Source organism: Lissotriton helveticus, chromosome 2_1 (genome assembly GCF_964261635.1).
Source record: "Lissotriton helveticus chromosome 2_1, aLisHel1.1, whole genome shotgun sequence".
Classification (NCBI taxonomy): Eukaryota; Metazoa; Chordata; class Amphibia; order Caudata; family Salamandridae; genus Lissotriton; species Lissotriton helveticus.
Genome location: NC_136059.1, coordinates 561936371 through 561951154, shown reverse-complemented (window position 1 = coordinate 561951154; position 14784 = coordinate 561936371). Strand labels below are relative to the sequence as shown.

The following is a 14784-nucleotide window of genomic DNA, read 5'->3' as shown; positions in this document are numbered from 1 at the left end:
TTTTTTAGGACTTGTGCCCCGAAAAGCAGCGATACCACCCAGGCTGGTGGGAGCATATACCCAACGAGCTGAGGGGAGGAGGAGGAAGAGACAGGCAGCCTGAGGAGAGGGAGTGAGCAGCTGTACCAGGGAAGGGAAGCTCACAAAAAGTAAGTAGACACAGAGGGAGAAGTGAAAGCAAGGGGGAGAGGTCGACCGGCTCCCCACCATCATGATTGTGCAGCAGCCCCCATGGGTCATGTGAAAGTGGATACAGAGGATGTGGTGTACTGATGTCACAATATAAATTCCCTGAGAATAGGAAGAACAGGATCCAGGCCCATGGTGTAGCAAAGGGATTACCAGCAGTTTCAGGGCATATCTTGGGCAGCTGCAGATTGATGCTACCACCTCCCAGGAAGGAAGTGGTGAGCTGCTGCCTTGAACAAAATCTGTCACTCCCTTCTCACCTCTTCTTATGCAGCAGCAGAGGCTGCCATGCTGGAGGGTAGCAGTCCAGCAGTATGGACATGGAAAGGGCCTCATATGGCATACAACAGAGATTCTTGGCTGGACCGAGGATTAAGCATTGACAATGAGACCCTAAAATGTCCACCTGAAAGGGCAACCAAGAGGGCAGCTGACTCACAGTCAGTACTTGCACCGCGCATTGAAGCGACTGAGCCAACGCATGATAAGCCCAACTGCTGAGCCAATGCTGACAGTCCACAAAGTGAAACTGATACCGGCCATCAATTATGGACACCTGGCCTCCCGGGTGCCCTGGAGAGGCTCATAATATCTGCACAAGCCAAAGCATACAAATTAGTGCTGCTGGTTCTGCTGCAAGCTGGAAAAGCAAGGCTAAGGCTGGAGCTTGGTCTCAGCAGGTCAGATTTGGTGTTACAGGGGAGCCTAATCAAATTCTTCATTAGGGTCCTGGGAGCTCCAGAAGACACACTCAAACACCAACTGAGAATTATTTTTGAGGAGAAGGGCTCCCTCTGGCACTCCAGGCCGAGGCAAGAAATCAGCAGCTTGAAGATCGAAGCAGAAAGCCGCCACTCTTCCATCATCCCATTATCAGCTTGGAAAAACTTGGTGAAGAGGCAGGTACTGGTAACTTCGTCTGAAAAGGACTCTGCTGCTCTTAGCCTCAGCCCCATTACTGCGGCACTGGGTACAACAAATAGCGCGGGGAAAGTTGATGATTTTGTCACTCCAGGCCCGCAGGAATATACTCTACATAAGACTCGTACTAAGTATTACAGATTGTAATCAAGCTTGGGTACAGAAGGAATCAGCAGCCTCGTCCACCTTTGCTCATACCGCAAGGAATCCTGGTTGCAGCTGCTATGTTACTGCCCCAAACTGGCTGAAGCTCACTGCCATTCGCTCGCCCTAGTTTTAGGGCTAAGGGTTTGAGGACTTGCAAGGAGGCCTCGGACTTGCGGTTTACTGAAACCAATGCTTGTAATTTAGCGACAGTGGTGAAGTACACATATTTAATCAGATTAGCACTCAAAGAGTCTCTATAGATTATTTTAGCCCCACGGCTAAGAGACAGCACAAGGCCTGCAAGGCCTGCAAGGCGCATTTTAACCTGTAGGCTAACAATGAGACGGCTGAAAGGAACCCAGGTCCAGCGATAGGCCAACATATGCATGTTTAACTCGCATGATGCACTTTAATCTCCCTAAAGTGGACGTAGAGCACGTTTCTATTGTGTGCAGGAGAGGAGAACAGTAAGAGCCACCCTCCAATAGTATAAGAATCCTAGATTTTTAATCTTTAATCCTATTGGCTAGCACTTGTTAAGCAGCTATGGTTCAACACCAGGTCTGATGGGATAACACATTGCACTTTAATACAGCACGTTACATTGTATCGAACGGCTAGATGTAGGTAATTAGGATTTACCGATTCTAAAATACCCAATTTTACCGATTCTGTATTTTAGAATCGGTAAATCCTATGTAGCTAATAATTCGGTAAAAATTACAGAATCGTTAAGATTCGGTATTTACCGAATCGGTAATTACCGATTCGGTAAAATAGGGAAAGAGTCAAGGGTGGCAGGGTGTCACTTTGACACCCTGTTGTACCCCTGAATAGTGCTTGTGTGCACATGTGGCACACATACATGCCCTAAGGGCATGTGTGTCTGTCACATGGCACAGGTGTAAATGCACAGATTTGCATTTACAGAGGTATTCGTTATTTACCACCAACTAATAGTTGGTGGTAAATAACGAATCCTTAAAGCACAGAAGCACTCTTCAAAGTGCTTTCGAAATGTCATTTACCGATTCGATAAATACCGATTCGGTAAATGATGATTCGGTAAATACCAAATCGGTAAATACCGATTCAGTATTTACTGAATCTGTAAATTGGCCCCCTACATCAGAAAAGCCTATTACCGGTCGGTAACGGACGAAATTGGTTAATTTCGGCCGTTACTGACTGGTAATAGCCGTCCTACATCTGGCCCCAAGTTGCTGTGAAGTAGGTTTTCTCATGTATAGGAGGAATGCACAGCCACCTGCAACCAGCAAGCAGTCTAATTCATTCCAGATTTTTTTATTTTTTACTTAAAATGGATTCTATGATGGGATATCTTTTACGAAAGGACACACATCACAACACACTCGATGCTTCTTTACTTTGAAATTATAATTTACAATGACTTGAGACCAGATGTGAGCCGTGAGACTCAGTAGCTCTGGGATTTGGGGGGGATGGGGGAGGGAGGCGCACATATCAATGCATATTTTACTGTAATGATTTTCATTAATCGAACAGTTAATAAACTTTACTTACAGTACTTGCACCTGAGTCTTGACAAAAAGTGAGCAATTTTTTAAAAATAATAAATGCATGTATATGATAAGCCATTTTGTGGCAGCAAACGCTGTGATTCGCAAAATCACAGGGTTTACAATAACAAACTATCTTTTAAGGATGTATTAAACCCATTTTGCAAGTTGTAAACTCATTTTTGGCTCACAAAATGGCCTTTGGGAATTGTGTTGTGTGACCCACCAGGCGCTGGCAGTAGACCACTGCCTGCTTCCCCGTGGTATTCCCTAAAAAGGTTTTTTTTAAGGTTACACCAGATCCTTTTTATAAAAACTGTCTCCTGTTTGCAAATGCAGGCATGGTGATGTGATGTCCCTTGCAGGCCATGTGTTTGTAGCTACTCACAGGAGGTTGCAAATAGCAACCTGCCTAATAAATAATCATTATTCAGATTCATCAGCGGCTCCGTGTGACTGGAGATTTTGGAATGCAATCTAATATTTCATAGGAAGCATCACCAAATTAAAGACTGCTCACAAAAAGTTGGTGCGCAATTTGTGACAACTTTTTGTAATGACTCTTTTAGTAAATCAGGCCCTAAATGCGTAACCTTGTAAAAGATAGTCTCTCTTGTGTTGCAATGCAAGCACTGCATAGGAGACACAATTATACATGAATAAATACTAGCATCAGTAGAGAAAATACTCCTCTAGGCGGAGCCATAAGACAACGAATGTATATTTTAAAGAATTATTAACAATAATGTGCAAAACATCTAAGGCTGCCTACAGTCGATCTAAAATTAGATTTAATATCTATATAAAACACATTCTGGGCATGAACACTTTTGAGTAAGTTTACACTATTGGGTAAGTTTACTACTTTTTAGTATTCACAAACTCTGAGTGTAAGTTACCACTAAAAAACTGTACTAAGGCCAGACATACACATATTGCAACATCCTTCCATTCGAATAATAGCGATAGGGACTTAAAAAAAAACAACAAAAGAATAATGTTAAATTCATGGTTACAATCTAAATACATGTGATTAATGTTTAAAAAAATATAATAATAGTACGTATTTATTATTTTTTATTTTCTATCATTGTTGCAAAGCATTAGTTGGCCATGTGTCGTGTTGGGCTTACTACAAAAGTGTAAGTTACTACAAAAGTATAAGTTCCTACAAAAATGCAGTTTCTGAACACCGAGAAGTAGTAAACTTACTCTATAGTGTAAAGTTACTCAAAGGTGCCATTTGGGAATCAGGTCCTTGCTTGAGTGACAGAGCACCTGTCCTTGTAAATACATATTAACTCATAATCGAGTTAGGGATGCTCTTAGGTTGCGGCCAGGCCCCTATATCGAGGTCATCCGTCTTATCGATCCCTCTGCTCTCACAAGCATATTATTACCATCACCAGAAGCACACACAGATATTTAACCCTTTTCCCCCGTAAGGGGATTTTGCTAAAGAATTAAAACAAATAATTTGGTTTGTATCTGTCGTTGGATTGTATGTGTTTTATAACATTTAGCTCCTGGGAGTCATTAAGAGTTTGGTGGATGCAGAGTATCCTCCAAATAGTGCAGCCGCCCCGCTCGCCAAAAATTTTGCGATGGGCACAGTGCCAGGCTTTGTGTGGTGGAGCCTCATCGGACTCCGCAGTCAGAAACCTTCCACCGACAACGTATCTGCACCAAGGCTATTGGTCAATGTGTGTCAATATTCTCCCCATTTAGGCCAGTCAGTCCAACATGTACTTCTTCTGTTAAGCTTGGCAGTCCCAAAGAATGAAAAACACAAGTCACCCTGCATGCTCTCCAAGAATATTTCCCAGCACATCAGGACTATTTTTTTATTATTATTATTATTATTATTCAATAACGAACTCCAACTCACATTGAAAAACAAAGGTTTTGCTGAGTATGTGAAACAAGCTTTATGCCCGCTTGGCAAAGTCCTGTACCTTAACGGCAACCGCTGTTCCAGCGGCTACACTGACGGCTTTAGAGAACAGATTTAGGGCCAGATGTACGAAGCATTTTATCAGTTGCAAACAGCCAATCGGGCCATTTGCAACCAGTAAATTGGATTTTGTAATGTACAGAAGGCAAAATGTAACTCAGTAACTTGTTACCAAATCACATTTTGCTTTTGTGATTCAGTATTGGGATGGGGTATGTTTAGGGCGTCCCTTCCTAATACTGAGTAGCACTGCTACATATGAATGTTTTGCGACCGGTGTTGTGGGGATTCTGCACATACACAGAACTATGCACAGGAAAACAGGACCTCAGTCTGCAGAAGCTAAGCCTTCCTACTGCCTCAGTATCCAAAATCCCAGAACCGACTAGTTATAGTGTCTCATTCATTCTCCTACATAATCATGAAGCTAGAAATGATTAGACAACCCAGAACACAAAACTCCAGACTCTCTCAGGAATCGTGGTGGCAAGACTTACCCTTTCGCTCACTCACTCGTACTTGTCCACAAGAAGATTAGACAGAGTCACTGTTATAGTTCAAGATGTTTATTTTTAACTATCGTGCTCTATAATGCAGTATTCAAGCCAAAACCAGCAGCAAAACGCTAAAACCTAACACAGTTTCCATTGTAGCAAGTCGATAGACTATGAAAGGGGAAATCATTATATACACACAGTGGATAAAGGACTATAAGGCCTAACCACCGTCCCCTTGGCAAGAAGAAGTTTTATTACATTACATAAAAGACTATCTCTGGGCTTTGTGAGCAGACCCCATACCTTAGTGCCCAGATTGTTCTTTTTACATCACTGGAACAGCATAGCTCTTCTCCCTGGAAAGATCCCTCTCCAAGTGTGCGTTAAACCAACATGCAACCCCATAATATCAAAGCACAGGTTTCCACCTGCTGCAGCTGTGTAGCATGTTTTGTCTAAGTGCTAGGGAATGACCAGAACAGAATAATAAGGGGCATTGTTTATCGACCTTGCACATCGTGTGCAGACTAAACTCCAAGAACAGGCTGAGAACGCAGAAAGCAGACACTTCTCATGTGAAAGGCACAAACAGAGCCTCACATAATAAAGTCATGTAGTAACGTGCGCAAAAGCAGCATCATGGCAGCAGAGCTTATGCTAACTTAGCAATGTCGACAATGTAGTTCTTTTTTAAATAATTTGAAACGACCGGGCAGGACGCTGAGACGCCGACGGTACCGATATTAATGGGACTAGATTAATAAGCTATGCCAAATAGACTATCGTCGTTTTAGATTTTCCTTTTAAATCGGCTGCATCACAAGAGAGTCGCATGCCAAGGAACAGAGAATATATTTACAGAAAACGACATCATCCCACAGAGCATATCAGCATACATGACTGTGTGTAATCGCATCCAAATAACATAACAGTCGCCTCGAACTTCACTCTTTGGATACCATAACAAAGGGATTCCAATAGATACACGAAAGAAAACTTTTATCCATAAATTGCTGCTTTTAAATTCGAAGTCAACGTGTGGCTTTTTCCTGATGAAGACGCAGTTTGCGTCGAAACGAGCGTCGAAGATTTTTACGTTCCCTGCCACAATGAACATTGTTGTTATATTTGTAATTGTTTTTAGAAAATGTGTACAGAAATGTGGAAATATGTTTAATTATGTACAAGAGATAAGAAACACTTGATGAATTTGTGTTACGAATTGTATTTTAACAGGCTAATAAACGTATGTTTTTAAATTTATGTAATTATCTGTTGCCCTGATTGTTACATTCAGTTTTCTGGAACTATTTATGTTCTAGAAAGGCATATTTATTGAGAGATCTATGACGTTAATGAATTCACAAATTGCCTAGGGATATACATTTCACTTGGACAATGTCCCCAACTACCATACGACACCGGAAACGCAGTGGCAAAACATTCACAGTTACCCCAACTACAAGTTGGTGGTAACCCATTCGCAAACGGGAAAGGATCCCCAGAAGAACCTTTTTCCCTTTCCGAATATGGGTGCCAACATTTTTAAGAGCAAGCAGTGGTCCCACCGACCACTGACTACTCCTGAAAAATTAAAAGGTAGCTTTTTCATTTTTATTTTTTAAATGAATCCCGTTTTCCTTTAAGGAACTGGGCTGCCTTACAAAAAATATATTGCTTTATTTAAAAAGCGATCACAGACATCATGGTCTGCTGACCCCAGGAGGCCACTATCCCTGAGATGTAGCTATTCACCCTGGGTCGCAAATTGCTACTTGCCTCATGAATATTGATGAGGCAGGTTCATTTGCAACCCACTGTAAATCTCTAACAGTGTTATACATTGCAGTTTGTGTTTGCTAATAGTGGATTGTGAAAATTCTCTATTAGGAAATCACAAACACGTAATTTCATACATCTGGCGCTTAGAGTTTTTCCCACTTGCAGCTTTTCATATCTCTTCAGTTAAATCAAATGGTGCATTTTAGGTACTTGCATGCAAATTTCTATATGAGTTTGTGCTGGAGAGTAAGGCAAAAACTGTTGCACAAAGGTAAGCCGACCTAGGCAAGAAGTTAGGACGTGGCCACACTCGAAATCTTTTTGTAATTTGCTTAAATCTGTAAAGAAGCTTTTGGAACATTATGAAGAATCAGCGTTGACAAATGGGTTTTCAAACCTTATCGAAGTCAAATCTTTACATTCAAAATCAAATCTGATGATTTGCAGACAGAAAAAATATTGATGGTATTTGTGTGGTTTGAGAACATCGGACCCAGGTGTTTGTATCTATTCAATCTGTTAGGATGGCTGATAGGAGATTCTGAACGACCACTGAAAAGTGGCACCTCTCAGCCCCCGGAAACATCAGTGGGGTGAAACAGTTTCTTCTTAATAAAAGAAATAATAAAACTCCATGAAATTTTTGAGTGCTGACCCTACCATTTAAGAAATTTCACAAAAACTCTTTTTGAAAATCTTCAAATTTTGCTGTACCCTTTCAACATCAACATAAGGTGCGAGAAATAAATTAGCTAAAATGAGCTGCCAGCTGCGCCAAATAACTCATGAGTCAGGAGAAAAAGCACTGAAAGTCAAAAAACACAAAAAAGAACAAACCTGGCTGCCAGAGCCTGACACCGACCGGTGCAGTCCCGGACTTGTAATAGTTTGTGGCAGTGCATAATTTGAAATTAAAAAAAAATGTGTCAGGGCCCTCACCTGAAGGCCACTGAAGCTTTAGCCACCCATTGCCTTGCCAGCGCTGCCAACGACAGACAATTCCAGGACTCCAAAGCTATATGAATGGGGTGAGTGTCAGGAATTAATCAGGTTTAATGTTTATTGAATTAATAAACGGCTGCAGTTCTGTTCATCTCTATGTTACACAGACAGCACCCCATGTGGCAGACTGTCACAGTGCCGGTGTTCACAGTTAAGTGCCACTGCCGAGCACCGGAAGTCACCGGCTCAAATTTAGCAATGGTGAATGGGAAGGGGTTATTAATATATGATGTGTCCTCCTTCCCTGGCTGGACAGGCCAGCACAGGGAGTTTAATACCACGCCTCCCTGCCCTGACTTGCCCAAGATCTTTGGAGGAAAACACCATGACCAGAAGACTCTCATGTCGTAGCCATTCTAAATCATTGTCAACAGCTGGGAAGGAAAGCGTTTGCCTTCCCAGCTCCATTTACTCTTCTTCACTACAGCTGGAAACCAGCAGAAGAATGCCATCAATATGTAGAGAAACAATCTTTTCTGGTGGGGATGGTGATTTCCATTTGAGCATTTTATTGCCTTAATCAATAGGTCAAGGACCCAATCGGGATAGCGAATAATGGAAGTGAGAGACGACGCCAGGGTCCCATACCTATAGATAAAGGTTCAATCAAGCAGCTGATGATTTTCAATCTGCCACAGCCTCGGAGTAAAGACGTCCGAGCAAGTTAATCAGGTAAGTACCAACCCAGGCTGTACAAACCTTCGATCAGAAAGGGCCACTCTAGGCAATGAGCTGGAGGCCTTTTCAGCATCCAGACACACTCCACCACCGGCCTCGGCTGATGTGTAAATGCAAAGATGGTGCACAAAGCAGAGTTTTCCTACCAAGAATAAAGCTTGATGATGCATGTTTAGGAATTCAGGGACCCAGCATATAGACATTTTGCATTGGATTTGCAAATTCAAATCCAGGATCACACAGTTTTTTAAACTTCTTTCCCTGGCTGTAGACTTTCAAGTTATCTCCAAGCGCATGGGTAGTGCATAGAGCCCACTGCACATGGCATACAGCAAAGACAATGAGTCCAGAGCCCACAGCACACAGCTGGAGGCCATGTGCAGTGGGTCTGGGATGGAAAGGGCCTGTGCGCAGCTGCTGGTCATGCTCAGTGGAGGTTGAGTGTATGCTGGACTGGTGCAAGGTGGATTGAGTGAAGGACCTGCCTGTAGCAGACAAATCCCACAGTGGACAGTCGAAGGCCACCCACACCACAGGTTGAGTGAACAGGCAATGCAAGCCATCCCTGTCACACACAGGAAAGGTTAAGTGCAGCAGAGAGTCCATAAGGTGGGTTTGGTGCAGGGTCTACCCTACTTCACAATTCCAGTGGCTATATTAGGCAGAGGAAAATCACAACGAGGGATGGGGATAGTGAAATACATAAATGTATAAAAGCTTGGAAGTTAGACATAATAAAACATAAAAGAACAAAAACATAACTGACAGTGTACGTTGTACCTTTCTTTGCTCATAAGAAATTAATGTATTCTTTAAAATCCCAGAAACGAACAAAAAACTGTTGAAATGATGTTTTGAACCCTGTGAAATTGGCCAGTTACCATGAGTGATTCAAATTATAAAGTGCCCCCAAATGCACAGCTTGTTACCTCACACATGATTTCAGAGATGACATCACAAATGGCATCAGTGATGACGTCACACATCACCACTGACGCCATTGATGTTCTCATCATTGATGGTGCAGGCAATGTACCTCAATCTTACCAACAAGTGAAAGGTTAGATAGAAAATATATCATCTCCAGGCATGGCAATTTGAAATTGGCCAAGTTCCGCACCGAAAGTGCAACTTTATGGAGCTAGAAATCATTATTGCTTTTCCAAATTCACTTGGAAGGCAATGTTTGCCTTTCATTCAGCCACAGCTATCGGGCAGAACTGATGGTGATGTAAGTGCCTACTATAGACATTGGTAATAAGGCCTTTATCCACAAGTGAGTTGAGATTAGATATGCTCAGCTTTTTTGAGCTCTCGAATAGCCTGATGCCGTTTGCTACAGCAAGAAAGCATTTTTAAATGTACGAAACCTATTTTGCGGTTTGGTAACCTATTACTGAATCGCAAAATAGGTTTGCGATTCGGTATTAGGAAGGGGTGTATTAAAGGCATCCCTTCCTAATAGCAACTTGCAGCTGTATGTGTAAAAGTGTCGTAACCAAAATACGGTCACAAAACGTTTGCACTTTACCAACTACTTCAAGTAGATGGTAACTGATTCACAAATGGGAAGGGATACCAAGCGACCCTTTCCCATTTGTGAATGGTTGTAAAAACGTTTTTTAAGAGCAGGGACCACTGCCTACTCTTAATAAATTAAAAGAAAACTTTTTTTAAACGCATCCCAGTTTCCTTTCAGTAGAACGTGCTACATTCTTAAAAAAACGTTGCTTTATTTACAAGCCATCACAGACATGGTGGTCTGATGAACCCCGCAGACCACCATCCCAGTTTTTTTAGTGATTCCCAATCAGAGGCGCAACTAGAGTCAAATTTCGGGGGGGGCTAAGAAACATTTCGGAGGGGGCTGAGTCTTCAAGCAAAAGGCAGAGTGGAGCTGCAGGAAGTACACATTCATTTGTGTGTTTTTCAACACGAGGAGATCAAGGGCCTCATTTATGAAAACTGTTGTATTGCTGCGACAAAACAGCGATGCAACAGTTTTCACTGCACCCTCCTTACGACACGATGGATGTACCATATTTAATGTATGGCGCTCCATGTCACAAGGATTTACAGATATATATTTAAGGGTGAACACATTTCGTCATCACTGTTGTATGTATGGCAATGAGGCACCTTGATACATGCTATCTACCATCTCCCGAGCCAGCGTGTCTGAGTGAATCCACTTCCTGGAAGGTCCCAGGAAGTGGACTCATTCAGACATGAAATGTATTCGCCCTTAAATATATGGGGACAAAATGAATTGAATTCTAATACAAATACCGAAGTTTTATACCGATAAATAAGGAAGACTTGCGGCTCGCTTTTTCCTAACACAAAGATTTTGAAAAACAAAATGTATGCCCTGGTGAAGTTCACATGTAGTGAACGAAACGTGTTGGCTGTTCAGTTCCATTTCTAAGAAAAATAAAGATTACCTTGGATGCCATATGCAAAGATTGGACTAACATTTGTGGAATACTGATTTGTGACGTATCTGTAGGTGCAAAAGTGAGGCATTGATGGGGTTTGTCTGAAAACAGATGCAACCCCAGCAATGTGTCCTTTCACATTGGGCAAGCCCCATGTGAAAGGGCCTGTGTCAGTCATATGCCTGCTGTGAAGCAGGCATAAGATATTTGATGCAGTAGCGTCCTAGAAGTGGCGCAGTGAAATCTTATAGATTTCACTGCGCCACTTCTATGACCCTTTTTTGCAGGTTAATGCCCACCATGCATACATTCTACCTGATACAGCTATAATGTAGCGCATGCCTCTACAAAATGAGACACCTGCTTAGATGCGTCACTTTGTAAATATGTCGCAACTTGCTGTATAATTTACGCCGCTGCACCATCACAAAAAGTGATGCAATAGTGGCGTAAAAGTGATGCAGACCTTTATTTTTCCCAGAATCGCACGATGTTGAGTGGTCGCCGAGACTTGAACCTTGACCCTCAATTCCAAAGTCAGCAGCTCTGGCTGTTGCACCACATCTTCTCCTCTCTCAAGAGCTAAATCAGTTACTATACAGATTTCCAACTTTGCAACCCTGCATACTAGTGTGTTTGATTCTGTTTTAGATGCGCCGCTTAATTCAGTAACAAGATACTATACCCTGTGTAACTTTAAAACAAAGAGTGCATGCCATTTCGCGAATTTCTAAACTGTCTATGTAACACAAGTTAAAGCCAAGGGTGCTGCGCTGTGTTTGATGTGAGCACTTTCTCTGTCTAACTGTGGCATCCTTTGTTCTTTTGATTCTAGCATCGGTGGAGCAGTGCCAACTGTGTTCTCCTATTTCTCCGAAGTGCTGGCTCGGGAGAAGCGCGGCGAGCACTTGAGCTGGCTCTGCATGTTCTGGATGATCGGTGGAATCTATGCTTCTGCCATGGCCTGGGCCATTATTCCACACTATGGTATGTAAACAAGAGTTCTTCTTATACAGCTGTCTAGAAAGTGTTCAAGTGAGCTTAACTAAACTCATCTACTGTAAAGCGCTCTGATACCCGCAAGGGTCTTGTCCGCGCTCTATAAAACTTTCAAAATAAATAAATAAAACGAATTATCCAGGTACCCAGCTCTGCTTTCCTATAGGTGAATGGACATCTGAGGTGAAGATACCAAGAACTGGTAGAAGTTCATGGCAGGCTCAGACCACCCTGTCGATCTGTTTAGGGTCATCATTGGTAATTTCAATACAACAGAACTTACATTTTTTCTGGTTCTTCCTTTCTCTGCCACCATCACGATGCAGGTTCTGAATGGAACCAAAATAAAAGTGAATCAGTTCACTAAACAAGTGGCCTACTTGCAAATCAGGCCATGTTTGAACTTGTAAAGACACACTGTATGGGTATTTTGCAAGGCATGGGAGCCTACATGCATTTGTGTTTGCTGCAAGCAATGTTTGTGGTAATATCAGGGGAATCAACAGTAAAAACTGGCTACCTGGCAAAACTAAAGGCCCATAACTAGATTAAAAAAAACAGCCCACCTACTGACCTGCCAGGCCAGCCCATCTGGTACTGCCTGATTGACATATAGGCAGTTTAACCCTGTCACTGTGGTTACTTTCAATGTACAAAATGTTGGATGGACAGCTGCTGTCAGCTTTGGGGGCTGTTCGCCAAATTCTTACATTTCTGTTTAGCTTTTCAGAAACAAACTCCACACCCTGGGAGGTCTCTACCAGGGTGTGGGGTTTGCTAATTGTTTTTTCTGTCTCTCACTACCTGTTTTTTCTGGATTACAGAAAAAAACACATTAGATCATCCACCCTAAGCAGAGTGGGTGGTGTAATATCGGCTCGCCAATGCCCCTGCGTTGTTGGGCTGTTGGAGGAAGTTTCCTGGCAAAGGAGCCAATGAATGCTCTGTCGACAGAAAACTTAAGGTCTACTCATCTGGAAATGCGGCGAGCCGACTCCGCCACCTTTGCCACTGCCTAGCCTCTCTGCCAAATCCTAAACCGGACCCTAAGAGTAAGGCTCAAAATAAAATCACTCTTGATTAGGAAATTATAGAGGGCAACAATGTGGCAGTATAGGTGGTTTTAGAAGCATCCCTGGCTGCTTGTGTGAACAATGCACATTTACCACGAGGTCCTTTTCCTTTAAGAACAGCTCTTAGCAAGACAGTGCATTTCAGTGAGTGTGTGAAATGTGTAAGCATTACAAGTAAGCCTGGGAAAAGCCAATAGGTATGATGTATATATGCTAATGCATTCAAAGTGCATTTGTGTGTAACTGCGATTTGCATGTGTCATCACATTAAAGCTAGAACTACTACAAACAACAAAAATGCAGCAATTGGCTCTAGTAGAATTCATTTATTATTGATGAATTGAATCTACCTTCTCACACATATAAGGTGAAATGCTGCCTCGACGGACACATATCTCTGACATTGAAAATGAGAGGCATAGAGATAAATGCTGCTATCGGTGCAAAATGGATCGGGAAAGTACTCCTAGTATTTACATGTTACCAGGAGCGAAGGGAAGAGATTTCTTCAAAAATGTTTCCAATCTGGAGAAAAAAATGATACAATATCATAATTCCGGTAAAATTAAAATATACATGTGAGAGGTAGGAGTGCATCTGACAAGTTTCTGAGTATACAGCTGGAGATGTTTGTGAATCCCAAATTGAGTACAAGTATCAAAATCGTAAGCTTAGGTTTACAACTTTTACACTGATGAGGTACCTTAATTTTTCGTTTATACACGCAGTGGTCAAGTTCCCTTCCTATCCATGAACATGTGTGTGTTCCTAAGAAAAGTAGTTGGCCTCTATTAGCAAAGCAATGGAGAAAGTGACATGACGCGAAAAGAGATACAGCATGCAGGCGCAATATTCATCAGCATCTTTCACATCTAGATCGTAATGAATGTATTTCTTGTGCACGTGAGAGTCTTCCTTCTAACATGGATAGAACATGCGACTGGTGATCTCTCTCCAAGTGTGGCGTGTTTTGGTTTCTGGTGGGTTATCTGTGGAATTCACTAAAACACCCATGCCTTGCTGGAGACCTTATGCCGAGCATGTTCAATTCCCCCAAGGGTATCCAGATTGTTTCTACGGTTGGTTGGTGTCCTTCAGAGCATTGCAGTTTGCTGCATGCATAATGAAGGACAAATGCACACTCAGGTGAAAAGGCTGCCTCTGTTTGGGCTTTTGGAATCATTTTACCGCTGTGCTGAATTTCAGATTCACAGTCACTGTAGGTTTCCTTGTGCTAAATAGTTAAAGAAGTATAAAACACTCGCTAACTTCCCAGCCAACTCACCCGCTCTCTCCATGGCCTTCGTCTTTGTCCTGTGTCTGCTTTTTACTATGCTTCCAGGAAAAGTGCGGCTGCAATTTATGCAATTATATTTCTGCAGCATCTTACAGTAAATGTGCTGGCATTTACAATAAGATTAAAAAGAGCACTGAAGTAAGGTTATAGTTATAGTCTCTGTAAAAGGTTACCTATAAAGTTAGTAATAGTCTACCTAGCTTGCTATGTTAGCAAGAGTATTTACCTCTGCTATGATTGGTTCGTACATGATGTTCTTGGAATGT

General features: G+C 42.2%; 1 protein-coding gene across 1 annotated transcript in view; it reads left to right on the top strand.

The window, feature by feature from the left end:
• SV2C (synaptic vesicle glycoprotein 2C) overlaps nt 1–14784 on the top strand; it is a 703553-nt gene that overhangs the window by 407875 nt on the left and 280894 nt on the right. The window contains exon 4 of the mRNA XM_078677323.1: nt 11985–12136. Coding sequence (XP_078533449.1) covers nt 11985–12136 — 152 coding nt within the window. The remainder of the gene's footprint in view (nt 1–11984; nt 12137–14784) is intronic.